The sequence below is a fragment of the Aedes albopictus genome, chromosome 1 (assembly GCF_035046485.1).
Source record: "Aedes albopictus strain Foshan chromosome 1, AalbF5, whole genome shotgun sequence".
Taxonomy (NCBI): Eukaryota; Metazoa; Arthropoda; class Insecta; order Diptera; family Culicidae; genus Aedes; species Aedes albopictus.
In genome coordinates this window covers 62,441,456-62,465,429 of record NC_085136.1, presented here as the reverse complement: position 1 = coordinate 62,465,429, position 23,974 = coordinate 62,441,456, and the positions used below count along the sequence as shown (strand labels likewise).

The 23,974-nt window shown below is 38.6% G+C and overlaps 1 protein-coding gene across 1 annotated transcript in view; it reads left to right on the top strand.

The window, feature by feature from the left end:
- Window positions 1-23,974, top strand: part of LOC109401938 (AF4/FMR2 family member lilli) — a 601,758-nt gene that overhangs the window by 465,919 nt on the left and 111,865 nt on the right. The window contains 1 exon segment of the mRNA XM_062844653.1: window positions 16,896-17,559. Coding sequence (XP_062700637.1) covers window positions 16,896-17,559 — 664 coding nt within the window.

The following is a 23,974-nucleotide window of genomic DNA, read 5'->3' as shown; positions in this document are numbered from 1 at the left end:
AGCCACTGGATGATCCAATGAGGCATTCCAAGGCGATTTAGTTTAGCAATGGCTAAATCATGCGGTACCTTGTCGAAGGCTTTTGAAAAGTCCACATAGATGGCGTCGACTTGGCGCTTTCTTTCGAATTTGTCGATCACTGTATGGGTGAACATCATCAAATTTGTCGTTGTTGATCGCTTTTTCACAAACCCATGCTGATGCTCCGATATCACAGACTGAACAACCGGATACAGAGCATCATGCAACAAGCCTTCAAACACTTTTCCCAGACAGCTGAGAATCGATATCGGTCGGTAATTCTCCACGTCATGTATGTTCCCCGACTTATGAACAGGGGTTATAGAGGCGAGCTTCCATGCTTCAGGAAACACTCCTTCCATCAGCGAGCGGTTGTAAATCGACGCGATGGGGGATGCTAGCGATTGGGCACATTGCTTAATAAAGATTGGAGGAATGAGGTCGGGTCCGGGACCTTTGGATGCATCCACCTTGCTGAGAGCAGCACGAATATCAGCGTCATTGAGCGTTATTTGAGGAAACTGGAGGTTGTATGACGGGAGACTGTTTATATAGTCAGGATCAACTGGAATAGGGTTTTCGTTATACACCGAACCGAAAAATTCAGCGAAAAGGTTAGCGGTTGCATCCGGCGAGCAGGAACTACGAGAGCGGAAAGAAACATCGGCTGGGACTCTGGCTGTGCTCTTTCTTTTGTTGATGTACGCCCAAAAGGATGACGGATCTTGCTTGAAATTTGCTTGGAGGCTGTCGGTGTATTCCCGGAAGCGGTCGCGTTGAAGAAGGGAGAATTCCTCTTCGGCATTCTTTAGATGGCTACTTGTTATGGGGTTCCTATTGCGAAAGTACCTTTTCCTAGCTTTTCGTAAACGGTTACGGAGGTTTCGAAGCTGCGGGGTCCACCATGGCTGACTCAATATTTTCTTAGGCCGCTGAGGTTTCACAGGAACAGCTTCACGAATGATTTGGTCGATGGTGCAATAGAAGGCAGCAACGGAGTCGTCAATAGAATCTTGATTTAAAAGCTGATTCCAATCCTGAGAAGCTACCAGTTCGTTCACGACTTGATAATCACAGCGAGTGAAATCATAAACGCTAAGAGCGGGAGATGACGACGGGGGTTCTTCACGAGAACGGGCGTCAACACATAAAATAATTGGCTTATGATGGGCGTCAATTTTTAGAAGCGATGATGGTGACTCGAAGAGATCTACTCTGCATGGATCATTTGCGAAGACCAAGTCAAGCAGCCTACCGTTCACGTTCAAAACATTGTTCACCTGATGTAGACCAGCCGTAAGCATGGGCTCAACTAAGGCAATCTCCTGCTCGGTTGAAACATTAGTTGGCAAATACCCTAATACGTCTTCATCGAAACGCCAAATCAAATCCTTCAGATTGTAGTCCCCTATACATACAATAACGTCATGAGCGTTGGCTTGATTTTGAATCTGCTCTACCGATTCCACGTGTTTAGTGTAGATGTCGGGACGGGTGTTCGGCCTTATATATATGCAACAAACAAACAAAGAGAAATGCGGCAATACAATCTGTACGGCAGTCTGTTCCAGCTCCACGCAATTAGCTAGCTTCGCAGCCTTGCAATTCAAATCCGATTTCACTGCAATCAAAACCCCACCGCCTCTACATAGATTGCTGGTAGAAGCGTTTCGGTCACATCTGTAGATAACGTAGTTGCATGCCAGTTCACTGGAAGCAATGCCGACATGGAGCCAGGTTTCGGTTAAAACAACAATGTCGAAGTCACAGGCGAGCAAGGAGAGAAGCAAATTATTCGTTTTAGTACGCAACCCCCGGACGTTTTGATAGTATATCGTCAAAGAAGTAGAGGAGCTGCATCTACGAGACGATGGAGAAGGAGCAGAAATCATAGTACTTGAAACTGAGCGAGGTTCGGAGTGAATAAGTTGACGATCGGGACATTCTACAATAATGGCTGCTGCTGACTCGACGCTGGTCCAGACATAGGATGAGGTTCTATGTTGTTCGAAGCTCCGGGATCGGCTGCCTGCCCTGGTTTCCAAAAATGTCGAACGCTTGAGCCAGATTCAACAAATTCTCGGAATTGTATTTCCTGGGGCCAGGTAGAAGGGTCCATAGCTTTGTGCTTTAACTCTTGACTGACACCTACCTTGAAGGATATAAACGTAAGGGACGATAGTGGTCGCCCTCTCGGTACCAATGCCTTCGCTACCACATTGTCCACCTGCAAACAGTTCTTGGCTAGATTGACGACCTCATCTTCGGTAACCTCGGGTGAAATTTTCGTCAGATAAATCCAAAACTTGCTCTCAGGCGTCGTAACAGGAACTCCCGCAGAGCTGCTGGGCTCATTCGTCCCGCGGAAAACCTTCGCAGGCTGGGCTGGTTGATGAGCGGGAACGTCGTCTGGCTCACGAGACCTCTTCGAAGCAGGTCGGTAGTTGAACTGAAACCGGTTGGGAGCCGGAGACAAAATTGCTGGAGAAAGCTTGCTGAAACCGCCTTGGATTTCCAGCCTCAGTTCGGCAATCAGACTGTCTTTTATCTCGGATTTCAGATCTTCGACTAACTTCTGATACCCATCGTTCACCTCTTTCGTCGCAGCGTTCATGGATACCAACGTGTTCTTAAATCGTGCATTACCCATTAAGGAGTGTATCGTAAAGTAGTTGAAAATGTTTACAATAGCCTCAAGAATAGTTTAATACAACTTTTAAGTAATTTTATTTTTGGAGGTACTGTATAAATCCATGAAAAAAGAAATAGCTATTAACATTTTCTAAAAATGTTCTTTTAACTAGGTTTTTAACCCAGATTACTGAACGCATGTTTTCAAATTTTTGCACACCTTCTAAAAAAATGACATTGCGAAAAAAGTTCGATAATGTTCGAATATTGTCAACTTTTTTGGGCAAATATAATAAGCTCCAGAATCCTCATGATATAGGCAAATTATTTTTTTCAAGAAAAATCTCCACTGAATTTAAGCGCAATTCTTAAAAATGTAAAAAGGCCATTTTTTAGGAACCCCTTTTTTCTACGCTCCTCCAAATTATGTTTACGTAAATAAAAAATACATAAAATGAAAAATTCGCATTTTTTTAAATAGGGTATGTTTTTTAATTTATGTACGAGTAAGTTAGAGAGAATTTTATAACCTTTCAAGATATTTAAAGCAGAACTTCAAAGTTTTACCAAAAAATAGACGTTTTTTGGAGTGGACCATTTTGTAGATATAGGAGAATTTTCTACCGAAAATATGAATTTTGAAGGTCGGTGTTGAATGATATGTTATGTGTACATAACTGTTAACAAGCATCAATATTTTCCAGATTTTTTATCGTACGAATTTTATTCGCTACAGATTTTTGAAATATTGGAAAATCTTAACAAAATTGCATTTTGTGCAGATTTTTATTTTGTGAGGTGTATTCATTAAACCATATTTTCAATAATACTAAACATTTTCCAAATGTTTCCATGCTGTTCTAAACTTAACTATATTGTGAAGATTTCATAGAAGAACCGAAGTGAAAAGACCAACCCAGCTTCGAGATAGAGCATCCTGAACATTTTCAACTACTTTCCGATACACTCCTTATTTCTCGACACTCCGGGCACATCCAGTATGATGCAGAGTTTGCCACGATTTCCTTATAAAATGTCTCAGATATTCTGGCACACTTATAGTGGAAGGTCGCTTTGCAAAATCCGCCGCAAACGGCTTCTGGAGAAGTCAGGTTGACGGCACAACTATTGCAGATTTCCATAGCGTCGAAAAATAGCAATGACCGGTGGAGATGCTCTTAGCTCGTGCCGCTTCGAAAGCAAGGAGGTATGGCAACACTGGTAAAATGACGGATGATCGCGTTGGACGTGTATGTGATGTTCCCACACAGGCACGGAACGTTAGAAGCGATATAGGAAACGACGTTTGTTAACCTTTATATGCTGGATCTGGATGCGACGAGCTGCGGCGATTGGAATACGATTTGCGGGAGGCCGGTATTATGCTTGGTTGGTTTCGGATCGTGTAATGAAAACAGCGGAAGGAAATCGAGATGTATTTCGCAGGCTTGGCGTTTACAGGTGTCAATGGTAACGTAGCTGAATCTCAGAAAAGAGAGCTCACTGTTGTTGATAATAGGGCAGCGGCCGCAGCGGCAGCGGAGGTGGGTTTATTGGTAGCGAGGGTATTCGAGCAGCAGCAGCTTGTCAGCAGAGCAGCAGCAGCAGTACAGGTGGAGAGGGGCGAGGTGGGAGTAGAACTGGCAGGCGGCTTGCCAATGGGATCAATACTCAGACCACACTCAAGCCGGCTCGGAATTTTCGAGGAAATTCTACTATCCTACCTGACTGTTTTTGATGATATGACGGGTGGCGGGTGTAGGGTTCATACCAGCATTTATTTGTAGGGTTTGTATTAAGTGTGTAATAAAAATGCCGATAGGGTTGTTATGCATGAGCGTGTAGTGTGTGACAGGAGGGGTGTGTTTTGGAAGAGCGATGGGATCAAAGAACGGGAGACGGTGCGTGTAATCGGTGGTCTCGAATCCGGGTGAGTTTGGCCGCTGCGGATGTCCTTCCCGACTGGGACCCTACATCTGGCGACGAGGATGGGATGGACATTCGCATTTGCGGTGGGTGCATTTTTTGTGAGTCGGTTTGCAGTTAATTTGTTTTGGGTTTTGGTTCGCAGGGAAGGTTTTAAGCAAATGATGAAAGAGAAAGAGGTGGCAACAATTTGCTCGACAATTTGTGATGTTTGCAGTGTGAGTATGTTGGAGGATTAGGTGATTAATGACGTCACTATTTTGTGACCGTGGCGGGTCGTCGGTCTTGAGGACAATTTTGATCGTGGCGGGGAGCCGATCACTGGAAGAACTGAGACCGTTGCGGGTGCCGGTCAAAGGATGATCGTGGCGGGAGCCGATCAAAACAACAGTTGTGACCGTTGCGGGTGCCGGTCAAAGATGATCGTGGCGGGAGCCGATCAAAACAACAGTTGTGACCGTTGCGGGTGCCGGTCAAAGATGATCGTGGCGGGAGCCGATCAAAACAACAGTTGTGACCGTTGCGGGTGCCGGTCAAAGCTCAAAGATGATCGTGGCGGGAGCCGATCAAAAGAATTGTGGCCGTTGCGGGTGCCGGTCAAAAGATGGTCGTGGCGGGTTGCCGATCATAGAAGTAGATGTGACCGTAGCGGGTTGCTGGTCAAAAAAAAAAAAAAAAAAATTGAAGCCGTAGTGGGTTCCCGGTTGATGAATATACAGTGGATGAGTAGTTTGCACGTGGATGGGAAAAAGGTATTGTGTTCTTCTATGTATCATGTCTTCACAGATAATGCAAGCGAGGTTCTTGAGAACTAACTAATAATTCCATGGTTTAGGAACACCTTAAAGAGGGCAGTATACCTTGATGATTTCGGAGGAGTGGTTTGGCTCATGATTGTATTTGTGTCGCCGAACTATATTGTCGATGTGAATACTGCACGGGTTCCCCGAGGGATACTTCGCTAGCGATTAGCCTCGAGGGTCACGACTTCGACCCGATTAGCGAAGCTGAATTTCAGCAAAAGAATGGGAGAGGAAGCGGAGCTCTGCTGCCCACACTCTACGCAGGAGCTGATAAGAAATCTGCAAGCAAGCGTTGAGATGGAACCTCGGATGGAACTTAGCAGAACATCGCAAAAGAGCTAGGCCCAGTACTCGATGGAAATTTGACCAGGTCATAGGTTGGGGCATTGGCAAGGAGTCGTCAAAGATGGAGATCTTTCCCTTTGGCCTTTGTGTTAACGTGGGCGCACTGTATTGAAAATAGTAACTAGAAAGATATAACTTTGACAATTGAGTGAACAGGCTGCTTGCTAGTGAGACAATTTCTAGTGGCTTGCAGGAATCTGGAAGCAGCTGTCTAGGCTTATACTTGGAAACAAAGTAGTGTTTTCGAGAGTCATCTTAAGGCAAGAGAAATCCGGAAATAATTGTTTATTCTACATTTTGTAAAGGCTTCTGGTCTAGCTTCTGGTATAGAAGAAGAACGTCTCATCAGTTTCGGATATGTTAAGGAATAGTTGATTGACACAGTTACAGGTATTTGAAGTTAGATAATTTGATCAGTGAGCTCCATTAAGGGGAGAGTCAGTAAAGACGAAATGTGCTCTTGACGCAGGAGTCAGAAAAACTTATTTTCATGGCAACTCTGCTAGATTGGTAATATGCTCAATTCGATTTTAACGAAGGCTAAATAACACGTGGGTATGCAATACAAAATGGGGGTTGTTAAGTACCTTAAAAAAATCATATTTTGTGGAACAAATTCAAGTTCACTACCATTAATTTTATGGTGTTTTATTATTGAAATCTCTGGTGCTATTGATAGTACACGTATTGCAGTTCCAGTACGGGTTTTTCAGCAGTAAAATAGATAATTATATGATTTGTTGTTCAACAATAGAATTTATTTTAACTCGATGGTAGTATTTAATGATGTAATTGAAAATTTTGTCGGGGTACACACGAGGTATACGAGCTGGTGAATATTGTGTACCCAAGCTTGGAGTTCAGAATAACATGATTATTGTCGCTACTTCTTAGTCTTTTGGATCGGTCTATGATATCAATGCTAGAAATTTTAAAGTAAGTAGGATGAGAGGAGTCCAAATTGACGAAGTTCGGTTTTGGTTACCTTTTTGGTCTGGATTGGATATCAATGATATAATCAGAGTGAGTTGTCGAGGGTCTTGAAGTACACACTAGGAAAAAATCTTTATTCCTTCTATGTGTCCGGGACATGGATTTTTGCAATGGGGGTAAACAAATGTTTTCCATTAGTGCGACTCATACTTTTGATGAGGCACCATACAGCAGCGACTCATTCAATTTAGAGCACATACTATTCATGCGCTAATTTACCTGCGTAATCGGGTATTGGTTGCATATACTTTGGATGTGGTTTGGCACATGGATATTTGCCATTAAGTATGAGGCAATTTTCCTGAGTGCAGTTTTACCATAAGCTGGCTGCTGGAGTAGAAATGAAAATGTCATGAATTTTGTATGACCAGTGATGTTTCCTTGTGTTTTTGGAAATGATGTAGATTTATATGACCGGTTGAGTGGAATAAATGATGATAGCCTGAGTGAAGCCTAATAGGTCATTGGGCATGTTGTTGTACAGAGGTTCTTGTGAGGCTTATCTCTTCTGTGACAGTAGAGTAGTTCTGCATGCGGATTTTTGATTTTTGTGGTGTTCCGTGGAATTGTGTATATCTGTCAAGAGGTGGGAGTACAAAGTCTCAAATTATTCAATATTTTCCGGTGAAGTTTTTGTGGTCTTACATAGTAATTTGTTTATCGACTAGACAAGTACACTGAAAGGCTCCTGTTTACTTATTATCCAATGGATATAATCATACAGAGAGGATTATTGAGTGCTACGAGGAGTGTAATCCATTTACAAAAAATGGGTGGATCGGAAAAGTGTGATTTGAAAAAGATGATTTAAGTAACTGCTCACTCACTGCTGGGAACAGTCTAAAAAGGGAATAGGTCTGGCGTTCAGTTTAAATAGGTCGAATCTACAAAGGTATCACAGCATACTTAGGACCTATTAGAATCGAACGTCTGAGTTCATGTAGTTTCTGCAATTAAATTTGGATGGTTTATTAAATACAAAATTATGTGTTGAAGTAGATGACATAATATATTCTGGCCAGCTGTTTGTATGTACGAGTACGAGTAGGGAATAGCATATGCAGAATTTATTTTTATGAATTTAATGAGTTTCTACCAATATGTTGGTATGTGTGGATAGTTATCACCGCTGATTGCGCTGATGTGATTAATGTGACGGCTTGATAATGAGTCTACGTTTAGATAAACTTGCTATGCTCTGAAAGAAAATGTTTTTGGTGATTTAAGTTGTGAGGATCTAAGGTTGACTCAGAAGATGATCTGATCTAAAGAATTGACCAGAGGCTAAAAAAATGTATAAACACAATCAGATTTTTGTGTTTTGAAAAGTTTATGTTGTATACTTTGGGTAGGGTTTTACAAATGCGTATAGTTACGGAAGAATTTTGACAGAAAATTCATGAGAAATTGATCAAATTGCCGCCAACCCAGACGTATCGTACACTATGTGTTCCAGACAGTTCCACGATTTATGCACGTCTGACTAGGTAGAAGTTTGAATTATATTTTCACTTTTCAATTAGCAGAATTGTTCATTCAGTAGTTAGGGCACATACAGCGAAATATATGGCAACGGTTCTATAAAAGTGGAGGGAGAGGGTTCACATGGCAAGCATCAGGTGTGGTTGGCTATTACAAGAAATCGTGGTTTTGTCAATTATGGTGTTCACGTCAACCATGGAATGTTCAGCATATTTGTGAACTAAAAACAGTTGAAAAAAAAATAAATAAATTTATTCTCACAGGGTGGGCAAATGCTATTGGGAAGATGAGTAATCCTGAACCTGTTTATTTAAAGAAGGATGGGGGTGTAGGGTTCATACCAGCATTTATTTGTAGGGTTTGTATTAAGTGTGTAATAAAAATGCCGATAGGGTTGTTATGCATGAGCGTGTAGTGTGTGACAGGAGGGGTGTGTTTTGGAAGAGCGATGGGATCAAAGAACGGGAGACGGTGCGTGTAATCGGTGGTCTCGAATCCGGGTGAGTTTGGCCGCTGCGGATGTCCTTCCCGACTGGGACCCTACAGCGGGTTTGCAGTGGATGATTAGCTTGATCGTGGGCGGTTTATGGTGAATATTGGGTCGATTTGCAGCGAGAAAAGCTAGAAAAATCAGCGCAACGAAAAACGAAAACAAACGATGATCACAAGCAGTGGTGCCTTTTTTTGTTTATTCGATATACTCAGCTTTGAGTAAAATCGACAGAAAAATTAGGTAGTTTGATTTCTCCGTGTAAGGCGGGTGCGTTTGGTAGCTGCTGAAACAGTAACAGTTGTTTAGGAAATAATTTCATGCTGTTCGAGCAAATTGCTCGAATATACAAACATTCAATGATATTATTTATGAGCAGTTTGAAGTTTGTATGAATAAATATAATAGAGTGTAAGAGCTTGCATTCAGCGCTACATCCTCAACACATAACAAATTAGACATTCACATAAACCATATTTCATTGAACCAGGAATAAAAATCACGACTGCTCGAAAGCTCTCATGGTCTGTAGTCGTTGATAAAACGTGGAACTCTGGTGCATGTGTGAGTTCAATGACCTTGCACGAAAATAGGCTCCTAAAGTCCTATCGGGATTCTTGTTTTAAACCACAATATATGGTTCAAGAATACATATTTACTCATTTTTTGACGTTTTTATTAATCGAAGTTGAAAATATATAATTTTTATTTTTTTAGCCTTTTGTCTCGTCTTTAGCTTTTAACACATACTTTGAGTGATTTTTTTTCACCGTGTATGTCAGATAGGAACATTTTTGAAATCCCAGTGCGAAAAATGTCGAGCTCAGTCACATAAGGTTGACCTCAAATGTCAAAGTAGAACTATTTACCATTTTACTTATTTCGAATTTTCTCATTATTCCTTTGTTTTTCAAGTTCGAGTAAAGTACAATTCCGATTAGAATACCATGCTTAATCGTATTATTCAATATAAGCGAGATTTCGTCTTTAATTTTAGGACCCTATTCTTGAAATATTTGTAAATATTTGTTGATTTTTATGATGATCTGGTAATTCTGGTGAATATTCGAGTTCAATGAGCTTGCTCGAGGGTTCTTGAAGAATTTGTGAATATTTCTTGATTTTTTATGATGACCTGGGAATTCTGGTGAATACAGTTATGTTCCGATTTTATCACGCCCTCCGCGCGTCAGACCTTCTTTTTTTATTAATTTGCTGTTACATTTGAGAGCAAGTGTTTCCCCTCTTCTTCAAGATGAATCTTGAAGGAACGTATTGTAACGTTAAAAATAATGAAAATGCGTATAGATTTTGTAGAATATTTAAAAGAATTTTTGAAAAGGGGCGTGATAAAATCGGAAAAATACTGGATTTGAATTCAATCAGCTTGCTCGAGAGTTTGTTGAAGTATTTGTGAATGTTTGTTGATTTTTATGATGTCGAGGGAATTCTGGTGAATATTTGGGTTCAGTCAGATTGCTCGAGAGTTTGTTGAAGTATTTGTGAATATTTGTTGATTTTTAGAATGACCTGGGAATTCTGGTGAATATTTGAGTTTAATCAGCTTGCTCGAGAGTTTGTTGAAGTATTTGTGACGGGCTTGGTGGTCTAGACGGGCTTGGTGGTCTAGTGGCTACCGCTTCTGATTTATATGCAGAAGGTCCTGGGTTCAATCCCTGGCCCGTCCCTTTCCTCCTACTTTGTATCTTTCTATATACTTTCTCTCTGCTCTCTACATATACGACTCATGTATATAAACATGTTCATAGCCGTCGCTAGAACAGAAACGGGTTGAAAAAGCCGTTTCTCTTCCTTCCAAAACTTTCACAGCACAGTGTCACAATCCTATTAGAAAACGCCTACAAGTTATGCAATCAAGCGAACTGTGCCGCACATCTTCAAAATAATAAAAAAACACACATTTCTATCACCTTCCTTCCCCTGGTATCCACACACCAATGTGTGAACCTTCTACCAACAAATTCCCACCAACACTCCAACATCCGCATGAATTTGTGCTGGCGCAGAGGTATATTCGGCCAGATGTGGATTCAAACGATTGCAATCATCACTTCCTTACCTCTTCCCCACATTGACCTGCAACCTGACGTGGCAGGCGCCATTGTCGCCTAAATAAATAGAAGATCACCAACGCTCACACACTGAAGATGCCTGCTAGTCCCCGACAGTTATCTCATTGGTCCTTGTGTGAGTGTAGCTGGTCTGGCGATACTGGAGTAGCATCCACGGGCGGTCAATCAAGCTCAAGCTCAAGCTCAAGCTCAAGCTCGAGAGTTTGTTGAAGTATTTGTGAATATTTCTTGATTTTCATGATGACCTGGGAATTCTGGTGAATATTTGAATTCAATCAGCTTGCTCGAGAGTTTGTTGAAGTGTTTGTTAATATTTGTTAATTTTTATGATGAGCTGGGAATTTTGGTGAATATTTGAATTCAATCAGCTTGCTCGAGAGCATGTTGAAGTATTTGTGAATATTTGTTAATTTTTATGATGACGTGGGAATTCTGGTGAATATTCGAGTTCAATGAGCTTGCTCGAGGGTTCTTGAAGTATTTGTGAATATTTGTTAATTTTTAGAATAACCTGGGAATTCTGGTGAATATTTGAATTCAATCAGCTTGCTCGAGAGTTTGTTGAAGTATTTGTGAATATTTGTTAATTTTTATGACGAGCTGGGAATTTTGGTGAATATTTGAGTTGAATCAGCTTGCTCGAGGGTTCTTGAAGAATTTGTGAATATTTGTTGATTTTTAGAATGACCTGGGAATTTTGGTGAATATTTGAATTCAATCAGCTTGCTCGAGAGTTTGTTGAAGTATTTGTGAATATTTGTTAATTTTTATGATGACGTGGGAATTCTGGTGAATATTCGAGTTCAATGAGCTTGCTCGAGAGTTTGTTGAAGCATTTGTGAATATTTCTTGATTTTCATGATGACCTGGGAATTCTGTGAATATTTGGGTTTAATCAGCTTGCTCGAGAGTTTGTAGAAGTATTTGTGAATCTTTGTTGATTTTTATGATGAGCTGGGAATTTTGGTGAATATTTGAGTTCAATCGGCTTGCTCGAGCGTTTGTTGAAGAGTTTGAGAATATTTGTTGATTTTTAGAATGACCTGGGAATTCTGGTGAATATTTGAATTCAATCAGCTTGCTCGAGAGTTTGTTGAAGTATTTGTGAATATTTGTTAATTTTTATGATGACGTGGGAATTCTGGTGAATATTTGAGTTCAATGAGCTTGCTCGAGAGTTTGTTGAAGCATTTGTGAATATTTCTTGATTTTCATGATGATGTGGGAATTCTGTGAATATTTGATTTCAATCAGCTTGCTCGAGAGTTTGTTGAAGTATTTATAAATATTTCTTGATTTTCATGATGACCTGGGAATTCTGTGAATATTTGGGTTTAATCAGCTTGCTCGAGAGTTTGTAGAAATATTTGTGAATGTTTGTTGATTTTTATGATGAGCTGGGAATTTTGGTGAATATTTGAGTTCAATCAGCTTGCTCGAGCGTTTGTTGAAGAGTTTGAGAATATTTGTTGATTTTTAGAATGACCTGGGAATTCTGGTGAATATTTGAATTCAATCAGCTTGCTCGAGAATTTGTTGAAGTATTTGTGAATATTTGTTAATTTTTATGATGAGCTGGGAATTCTGGTGAATATTTGGGTTCAGTCAGCTTGCTCGAGAGTTTGTTGAAGTATTTGTGAATATTTGTTAATTTTTATGATGAGCTGGGAATTTTGGTGAATATTTGAGTTGAATGAGCTTGCTCGAGAGTTTGTTGAAGTATTTGTGAATATTTCTTGATTTTCATTATGACCTGGGAATTCCGGTGAATATTCGAGTTCAATGAGCTTGCTCGAGAGTGAATTTTGGTGAATATTTGAGTTGAATGAGCTTGCTCGAGAGTTTGTTGAAGTATTTGTGAAAATTTGTTAATTCTTATGATGAGCTGGGAATTTTGGTGAATATTTGAGTTGAATGAGCTTGCTCGTGAGTTTGTTGAAGTATTTGTAAATATGTGTTGATTTTTATGATGATCTTGAAATTCTGGTGAATATTTGAGTTTAATGAGCTTGCTCGAGGGTTCTTGAAGAATTTGTGAATAATTGTTGATTTTTATGGTGACCTGGGAATTCTGGTGAATATTTGAGTTGAATGAGATTGCTCGAGCAAGCTCGAGCAAGCTCAGTGAACTCAAATATTCATTAGAATTCCTAAACAATCACAAAAAATGGAGGAATACTCTAAAACTCTTCAAGAATCCTCGAGCAAGCCCAGTGAACTCAAACATTCATCTGAATTTCTCAGTTATCGTGAAATCGAGGAAAACTCCTAACATTCTTCAAGAATCCTCGAATAAGCTCAGCAGGCTCAAATATTCATTATAGTTCCTAAATAATCACAAAATATGGAGGAATACTCTAAAACTCTTCAAGAATCCTCGAGCAAGCTCAGTGAACTCAAATATTCATTAGAATTCCTAAATAATCACAAAAAATCGAGGAATACTCTAAAACTCTTCAAGAATCCTCGAGCAAGCTCAGTGAACTCAAATATTCATTAGAATTCCTAAATAATCACAAAAAATCGAGGAATACTCTAAAACTCTTCAAGAATCCTCGAGCAAGCTCAGTGAACTCAAATATTCATTAGAATTCGTAAATAATCACAAAAAATGGAGGAATACTCTAAAACTCTTCAAGAATCCTCGAGCAAGCTCAGTGAACTCAAATATTCATTAGAATTCCTAAATAATCACAAAATATCGAGGAATACTCTAAAACTTTTCAAGAATCCTCGAGCAAGCTCAGTGAACTAAAAAATTCATAAGAAATCCTAAATATTCACAGAATATCGAGGAATACTCTAAAACTCTTCAAGAATCCTCGAGCAAGCACAGTGAACTTAAATATTCATCTGAATTTCTCAGTTATCTTAAAATCGAGGAAAACTCCTAACATTCTTCAAGAATCCTCGAATAATACCAGCAAACTCAAATATTCATAAGAATTCCTAAATAATCACAAAATATCGAGGAATACTCTAAAACTTTTCAAGAATCCTCGAGCAAGCTCAGTGAATTCAAATATTCATCTGAATTTCTCAGTTATCGTAAAATCGAGGAAAACTCCTAACATTCTTCAAGAATCCTCGAATAAGCTCAGCAGGCTCAAATATTCATTAGTATTCCAAAATAATCACAAAATATCGAGGAATACTCTAAAACTCTTCAAGGATCCTTGAATAATCCCAGCAAACTCAAATATTCATTAGAATTCCTAAATAATCACAAAATATCGAGGAATACTCTAAAACTCTTCAAGAATCGAGCAAGCTCAGTGAACTCAAATATTCATCTGAATTTCTCAGTTATAGTAAAATCGAGGAAAACTCCTAACATTCTTCAAGAATCCTCGAATAAGCTCAGCAGGCTCAAATATTCATTAGTATTCCTAAAAAATCACAAAATATCGAGGAATACTCTAAAACTCTTCAAGAATCCTCGAATAATCCCAGCAAACTCAAATATTCAATAGAATTCCTAAATAATCACAAAATATCGAAGAATACTCTAAAACTCTTCAAGTATCCTCGAGCAAGCTCAGTGAACTCAAATATTCATAAGAATTCCTAAATAATCACAGAAAATCGAGGAATACTCTAAAACTCTTCAAGAATCCTCGAGCAAGCTCAGTGAACTCAAACATTCATCTGAATTTCTTAGTTATCGTAAAATCGAGGAAAACTCTAACATTCTTCAAGTATCCTCGAATAATCTCAGCAAACTCAGATATTCATTGGAATTCCTATATAATTACAAAAAAACGAGGGATATTCTTAAATTCTTCAAGAATCCTGGAGAAAGCTCAGTGAACTCAAATATTATCCAAATTGATTGACGTATGACAAAATTCGGTTAACATTTGGAAGTGGCCACATACCATGGGGCATAAATTTAGGGATATTGTCCAGTGTATCTGAACAGGAAAGTCATAAGTGAATTGACTTCTAACGAACTTGATATATTATTTAGTATTAGTAGGTTGTGCACTTGGTATATATTCGAGCAGTCAAAGCGTGTTCCACTAAACGCACCGTGGGAGCAAACGCAGAGCAACATACAGAGGATCATCATTGTGAGCCTCATAGGATTGCCATCTTTGGCTAAACGAAGTATGAGATTGAAATAAAACATTTTTCGGTCGAGCCAGGATCTTTTCTCAATGGATAATATATTCTGGACTTCCTTGGTTATAGAGTGAATTCCTCACAAACGAAAAATGATCGATTGGCAAAGGGCAAAACGTTAATGCAACCATAACAAATTGCAAATGCTCCATAGAAAATCAAAAAGCGCTCCATAAAGAATGAACATATGTTCCATGAAAATGTGAAATGTTACCCATAAATAATTGAAAACGTTCCATACTTTATAAAAAATGTACCGGTAAAACAAAAAAATTTCTCATTAAAAGTGAAATTTTGCACCAATAAATAATACTGAAATGCTCCATAATAAAATACAAATGCTCCATAGAAAAATGCAAACGTTCCATAAATAATTGAAATTGTACCCATAGAAAATTGAATATTGCTCCATAGAAAAATTAAATTGCACCATAAAAAATAGAAATTGCACCATAGAAAATATATGAATGCTCCATAAGTATTAGCAAACTGCACCACATAAAATACAATTTGCTCCATAAAAAATTGAAAATTCTCCATAACTTTAAACATTTGCACCACTAAAGCAGTGCAATGTAAAGCAATTCAGCCCTGCCGAATTAAATTATAAGAATATGCTATCTATGGAGGATTTTCAATTTTTCATGGAGCAATTCATATTTTCTATGGTGCAGTTTGATAATACTTATGGAGAATTCATCTATTTCCTATGGTGCAATTTAAATTTTTTATGGTGCAATTTAATTTTTCTATGGAGCAATATTCAATTTTCTATGGGTACAATTTCAATTTTTTATGGAGCGTTTGCATTTTTCTATGGAGCATTTGTATTTTATTATGGAGCATTTCAGTATTATTTATTGGTGCAAAATTTCACTTTTAATTAGAAAATTTTATGTTTTACCGGTACATTTTTTATAAAGTATGGAACGTTTTCAATTATTTATGGGTAACATTGCACATTTTCATGGAACATATGTTCTTTCTTTATGGAGCACTTTTTGATTTTCTATGGAGCGTTTCTATTTGTTTATGGGTGCAATAAATAGGCTGCCATTGGCAAAGTAAGCTCTCAGCCAATAACCGAGGAAGTTCTCATAGAAAACTAAAGCAGACTCAGTTCCATTTTGGTCGTTACTTTAGAAAGATGAAAAATATTTTATAGTGAAATAAATAACTTTAGAATATGTAAATATTATTGTTAGAAATGCAACTATGCGTGTTATGCGCATGACCAATCCTGGTAAGCCTGAAACCCACCACAATTCCATCCATGTGCTCTTGTTTGTCTGTTACGAGCAGAGAAAATGAGAAAATAATTTCTCTCATATGAGAGAAGTTTCATCAAAATTTTTAGATTTTTACTGAAATGAAATGTAGACTACTAAAAATGTACCATAGTTAGCGTACTTTTTTTTGGACTGAAATGATCATAGCAAATATCTTCAGAGATTGTCGGGACGATTTTGCGATCAAATGCCTCTAATTACTTCAAATAATTAGAAACAAGTGTCAAGGCGGCGAAAACAGCTTTTGACAACAGTTTACTCTTTTCTAATAAATTCAAATTTGGCTAAGTCTAAGATCATGAAATTTTCACAGAATATTCTAAAATATATTTTGAAGAGATTGTCTTGTGGAAATTGTAATATTTGGCTTCATATTCGAGATATTACGATTGAAGTTCCCAAAATCGAAGAATCCTCTCTCTCTCTCTCTCACGAGGAGCGTGACCTCAGACCTTAAGCTGCAAGGTTATCCTAAAGAGGTTTATCAAGCTGAAATGCTGTTCAAGGTACCGTTGACACTGTAGAACTTCAAGACCAAAACTCAAACATCAAATAATTTCCCGCCAGCTTCCGTTAAACGTTCGTTAAAGAGCACCCCATTTCCCTATCGACAACAGCAACGCGCATCGTCAGCGACAACTACAAAGGCCCGTCACTCAAAATCACTTTTCCGGTATTTCCCGTCTTCTCCTTACAGAAAACAGCGACGAAGTCGAAGAGGACACCCTCAGCTCCGGAAACGCCAACAGCGCCACCAACAAAACCCTCTCGTCAAAGATGACAAAAACAACCACCTCCTACTGTTTCATGCGCCATCACCAACAACAACAGCAGCAGCAGCAACAGCAACAATCGCAGCAACCCACCTCGTTGAAGCCACATCACAGCAGAAACAATTCATTAAGGGTGCACCGTTCGACGGGAGCAGCTTCAGCAGCCGGCGGCGGCGGTTCGATCTCTCCGTCCCCCTCGATTGTGTCGGTTTTCAATCAAAGTGTCAATAAAGCCAACCTGAGTGGCTCCTGTTCTTCCTTTTCAACCGGCGGCGGTGGTGGCGTTACCACGGCTACCAACTGTGCCACCTGTGGCAACTGCCTGCCGCTCAACGGAGCAGCCTGCTGTTGTTCGACGCAGGTAAACATTAACCAAGCGGCTTCGGCCTCACCTCTCGTCACATACACTTACCTTGGTCCTTCCTTATCCGTCCGTATTTTGCCACAGGATTATCTCCAGCACCAAAAGTCACCCATATTCAACCGGAGGCGTTCGTCGTCGATCAGCGTGGCGCGGCCCACCCCGGACCTGTATCGGTTCCTGAAGACGGAGATTCCATCGCAGCAACCGTTGTCACCCGGTGCGAGGTAAGTGCGCGCGAGCAAAATTAATGCGAATTACGTGTCAAACATCGCTACACCTACATGCATGACGGCACGGCACTCTAATGTGGTTCCGTCATAACTGAGGGGAAGGCGAGGCAAAATGTGCCGATGAAAGAAAAATTTCCATTTTGTTCAGAATAAAAAACGAAACGTAAAGGTTTTGCTTAAAGTAGGATATGAGATGAAACTAATTTCAACTTAAGTTTGACAGTTTGAACTTGGTTTCAATGATCAAAACGTCTATCTTATTTGTTTTGCTGATCCACAACATTCTAAAATTTAATAACGCCGTCGGCCACGTCCTTGCGATTTTCAAGAAAGGGAAGGAATGTTAGTTCGACAACCAGAGACCGTGGAACCTACACAGTTGTTTCGGGAAGGAGTATTTGTTAGTAAAGCATGTTTTATCATGAGGATATGCAGGGGATTGCTCAGCAGTTTTTTTTAGGGAATGCTTTAGCTTCAGGAGATGCATCAGCAATCTTTCTACAAATTCCTTTAGTAATTACTGTTGCAGGAGTTCATCTGGGAATTGTAGACGATACATCATACGTTTATACTACCAATTTCATAACACTTCCTCCAAGAATTTCTCGTAGAGCTCCTTCAGGAATTACTGTATTAGTTCGAAGATGAATTTTCTCGAGAACTCCTCCAAAAAGTTTTTCGGAAGATCAGGATTCAGAACAGTTTCTCAAAAACTTCATGCAATTATTCCTTTAGCTATTTCTTCAAAAGTTTTTCAAAGAGTTAGTTCCTCTAGAAATTCTTTCAAGTGATTTTTCAAAAACTCCTCTGGTAGTTTCAAGAAGAATTTTCACTGGAACTTCTATAGGAATTTCGAGAGAACTTCTTAAGAATCTCTTGGAAGAATTCTCGAGAGAAAATCCGGTTGCATTTCTGGAAAAACGCTTGTAGTTCATCGCTGAAAAACTCCAGGTAGGACTTTGAAGGAGAAATTCCTTGTGCATTTCAGTATTTCTTGTTGGGGAAGGAATCCCCTCTAGAAGAATTCCTGACAACCCAACTGAAAATCAATCATGTGATGATTTGATTGTCAAAGAAGTGTTAACCATAATGTAACCGATTATCAGAGCAAAGCTCCGAGGTCGTTTTAAAGTTGTTCAGGATCATTATCTAGCTTTTAAAAACGCTGTCTGGAAAACGTACAAATTGAGAGGAAGTTTGATGGAACGGAAGTGTTTACTCGACAAGAGGAAAACGCATTGTACAGGAATATATGCTTATTGATACATTAGCTTAATAAGAACCAGATAAAAGTTTCGTTGAACTAATTTGTAAAGGAGTCATTGAAAGTCGATTAAAAATGTTATTAAACTTTTGAAAAGTATTTCAACTACTGATTGTTAATGCCGATGCGGAAGGTTGAACATTCACTACTATTTCAATTGAAGAATCATTCAAACTGTAATGAGTACAGTGTTATGTTAAATCAGCTATCATTACCTTTATCAAGCAATAATTCAGCATACATGCTCGTCTGTCACCTGCAATTGTTGTTTGGGAAAACTGCCTTTGGAGGAATCCCCGATGGAACTCCCTCTAAAGGATTTCCTGAAGGTAATCCCTCTGGAAGAAACTCTCATGAAACTCGTTTGATGGACGACTCCTGGCGGAATCACTGATGCAGCTCTTGGAGGATGGACGCAATAGGAAAAAATCCTGAAGTATCTGAAGAATGAATGCCTAAAAGAGCTCCTTACAAACTCCTGGAGTTTCTGTTCCTGGATCAATCTTCGAAGAAACTCCTAGTAAAATCTCTTCTGGACTTCATTTGAAGTAATGTCTGGAAGCCTTTCTCTTGGAGCAATCTCTGAAGTAACTACTGTAGAAATTCTTGAAGGAACTACTCCTGGAAGGACTTCTGGACAAATTACTGATGCAACGTTTGGAAAGATCCCTCATCTCATTTCAGCTGCAGAAATTCCTGAAAGATCTGAGGAAATCCCTTATGGAACTCCTCCTGGAGAAGTCTCCGAAAGAACTTATTTAAGAATCCTGGAATATCGCTGAAGGAAGAATCGAGGATGGGACTCCCCATGGAGAAATGCCTGAATCAGTTCCGCCTGGGAAAGGCTTCTGGATAACTCATCGATGAAACCTTTAAAGAAACCACCGAACTTCTGGAGGCATACACAGCAACTTGTGTCACAATTCGAATAAAATCGTCGCGATTCGTTTGAATTAGACATATTTCCGTGAAATATAGCGCATTAAGCTGAAAAAATTTCTTCCCTTTCTGAAGAGCTCCAAACAAAATGTTGAAGAAAATATCACATGGAAATCTTCAATTCCAAAAAATAATCCATAGATTTCGGTCTTAAAGTCTATCAATGTTTGGTTAAGAAACTCCTCCGGCATTTTTTTCAGAAATTCTTCCAAGGATTCTTCAAGAAATTTCTCTAGGACTTCCTTCAGATATTTCCTGATGAATTTCTCCAGGAACTCTTAAAGGCAAATTAGGGTTTGTTTTTGAAATCTTCAAAGCATCTTCGATAAATTCTTTAAGTGGTTTCTTAAAAAAAATCAATTAGAAATTTAAGCAGCATTACCTTTAAGAATAATTCCAATCATTCCTGCACAGATTCCAATTTTCTTTTTTCCATTTTTTTTTTAATTTAAGAAATTTCCCCTAGGCGCAGTCCATAAACTACGTAGACTCATTTTAGGAAATCTCAGACCCCCCCTCCCCCTCTGTAGACTTTTGTTCATACAAAATTTTTGAAATTTGTATGGAGCGTAGACTTTGGCCAGACCCCCCCGTCCCCCCCTAAGAGTCTACGTAGTTTATGGACAGGCCCCAGGAATACTTTGAAAATTTCCCTGGCATTTCTTCTGATATCCTTCCAGAGATTTACTCAGAAGATCTCCCCTCCAGTGATTTTACTTCAGAATTTCTTCAGGGTTGCTTTAAGGCGAAACTGGATCCATTACCTCACTTTTTGGTTTTTGATTTTTTATAAAATAACGAAGCAATTTTTTATTCAAATCGGTTTTCGTGCACATGTAGAGTATGGATCAAGGTATCTCCTGATTTTTTTCCAGATGGAAAATGGTTTTAGTTTTTGCAGAAACCATTTTTAAACAAAATTTCACAAAAATTGATTTTTGCAAAAACGAAAAAAAATTTCCACCTGGAAAAAATTCAGGAGATACCTTGATCCATACTCTACATGTGCACGAAAACTGATTTTGAAAATATTGCTTCGTTATTTTATAAAAAAATCAAAAACCAAAAAAATGAGGAAATGCTTCCAGTTTCACCTTAAGAAATACTCGCTGGGCTTTCTTCTCGAATTCTTTTGAGAAAATATTTTTATCTCCAGAGATTTCTTCAAAAATTTAGAGGAATTTCAAAAAGGGATTTTCTCAAAAGTTCTTCCCAACTAACAACTGCAAGTCACAAACAAGCAAGCTTGTTGAATTGTTACTTGATAATGGTAATGATAGCTGAACTAGAATTATGCTCTACACATTACTGTTTAAATGATTTATCAATTGAGAAAGTAGTCAATGTTCGACTTTCCTCTTCGATATTAACAATGATAAATTAAAACACTTTTTAAAAGTTTAACAAGAAAATTATTCGACAAGCATTGATTCCTTAACAAAGGAGTTTAACAAAACATTTGTCTGCATCTAATTAAGCTGATGTATCGATAAGCATATGTTTCTGTACAATGTGCTTTTCACTTGTCAAATAAACGCCTTCAACCCGTCGTAGTTTGACTCGGAATATTGTTCGGATAATGGGATAAATCATGGCTAAAACTGTTTAGACAACCAAGTTATTAAAGAACATTGATTGCCAAGAGACGTAATCAACGTAAAAATGAGACAACATTTAGTATTATGTATTAGTCTGTAATAAGATATCTTGTACCTTGATTATTATATTTTTTATCTTCCGCAGCAGTTCGAATGTACGAGACGCTTAGATCGATGCATTTGACATTTCATTGCTGTCTGTTTACTGAATATTATTCTCACAGTCACCTAGATAACCAAACAGCATTCAGCAGTCGACACATTTCAAGTATCCCTAAACATCCTTATACACTATTTGTTGAACATAATATCAAGATTCTATGACAAAAACATAAATAAAAAAAATGGCTTAACGGATCTTTGCCTGAGTATGAGTAGATTACCTGAACAGATGTTATGAATGCACCATGTCCATGACCATAACACACCACACATTGCCGTACAATTATAAAGATCGATATTTAATAATAAAAATAAAACATATTTATTTCGCAATTAGTACGTCTGGAAACAATATCTTCAATAAGTACCAACACTTTTTGGGCGCATTCGATACAAGTTTTCTCACCGTGCGATAAAAATACTGACAACGAAATCTGAATAGTCTATTTTACGAAACGACAACAGTGTTGATATTGATATTAACACTCACGGGCTTGGGCGCAACCTCCTGTCAAATTTTCATTCATGAAATGAGCGATCATCTGATCGGAAACGTCTCGTAAAATGGCTCATGGAAAACACGTGTTTTGGGCTGAACAGCTGTTGAAGTATACACTGAGAAAACAGAATATGCATGTTAGCTTATCATATAATAAAAAAATCTATTTTTTCCGTTTTAATTTTCGCAATGCATAAAAAATATGCACAGCATCTTATCTATTATGCACTTCTCGGTATATCAGGCATTTATTATAGTTTCCGTGAATACTATGCCATATATGATACTCTTGAGACTTAACAAAATTTTAACCGACAGCTGCCGCCATCGCGTAGTTTGATAAACAGTTCTTTTCGTTCGCAATTTGGCCACAAAGTTTGTAAAAGTGCATGTATCTACTTGAGTATCGCAATTTTCGATTACCAAAATCGGTAAGTACAGCATCTACATGTTTCTAAGACATGAAACTTCACAATGTTTTAAATTACAGATTGGATTTGGTTACGGGTGACAATCTGCTCCTGCTTACTAATTTGCTCCAGGAATTCGTCGGTGGAGGAAGTCGCTGATTGTTGCCGATACCGTGTGTGATAATCGATTATTTATGCTGTTCCCGTATCCGAATTGATCCAGAGATGCGGTAGAGGAGCATGGAGGGACTTCTGGTGCGTCTTGCGTGGTTTCTGAATGTCGATCGGACGGGTGCTGCTTATAAACGTTTGTTTTTATATCTTTGTAATAAATTCATTGTATTTATCATAAACAATTGAAATAAAGTTAAAAATGCCTGTTTGCTAAAGCGTAATTTGTGTAATTTGTTAAATATGGCTATTGAATTGCCTTAATAACAAAAACATAAAAACAAAATTGAATATGCATTTTAACAAATATAGCCGTTGTATGCATTCCAATGCAAAACACCAATATACCAATATGCATTGAATGAATAACCACAAAAATATGCATTCCAAAGGGTGGGCAGATCGAATATGGTTTTAGTAAATATTTTATGCATTTTAGCATTTTCCAATCTCTCCGTGTAAGGCGTTGGGGTTCGTTCAAATATTACGTAACGCTAAGGGGGAGGGAGGGGGTCCAGCGCTGCGTTACGCTTCATACAAAATTTCAAAATTTCTTATACAAAAATTGTTACGTGGGGGAGGGAGGGGGTCTGAAATCGTCAAATTTTGCGTTACGTAATATTTGAATAAACCCTTGTTCAGTTGATTACCACGTGCTGTGCTGATTCACCACTGCTGAACACAAGTTCAGCATGGGAAGATTATGTTTTGCTTTGGGTGCTGCATCTCACCATCTCTAGGATGGCGCAGACGGGAAGGCATGCGGCTGGCAATCGACAGGTCTCGAGTTCTAATCCGGATTTAGGTAATTTTATATGTAATTCTTATTTCATAATAGGTGTTCACAACATGAGAGCAATTAATTACTCTCATGAAAGTTCAACATTTTTACATTTTTTTTTTATTTTCAGTCATTTTTGCCAAAGCTTAATAACAACTTTCTTATACATTTGTAAAACGCTTTGAACAACAAAAAATTAAGTTGGTGCACAACCTGATGCTTTATAACTTCACCAAATTTGTGTGAACAAAACCCGAACATAGGTTGTACGTGAAAATAATTCAAATGTTATTCAACATTATGCTGAATTAAGCTGAGGGGCCCATATAGCCGAGGCGGTAAACGCACGGGTATTCAGCATGACCATGCTGAGGGTGACGGGTTCGATTCCCGGTCGGTGCAGGATCTTTTCGTAAAGGAAATTTCCTTGACTTCCTTGGGCATAGAGTATCTGCGTGCCTGCCACACGATATACACATGCAAAATGGTCATTGGCAGAGGAAGCTCTCAGTTAATAACTGTGGAAGTGCAGATAGAACACTAAGCTGAGAAGCAGGCTTTGTGCAGATGAGGACGTTACGCCAA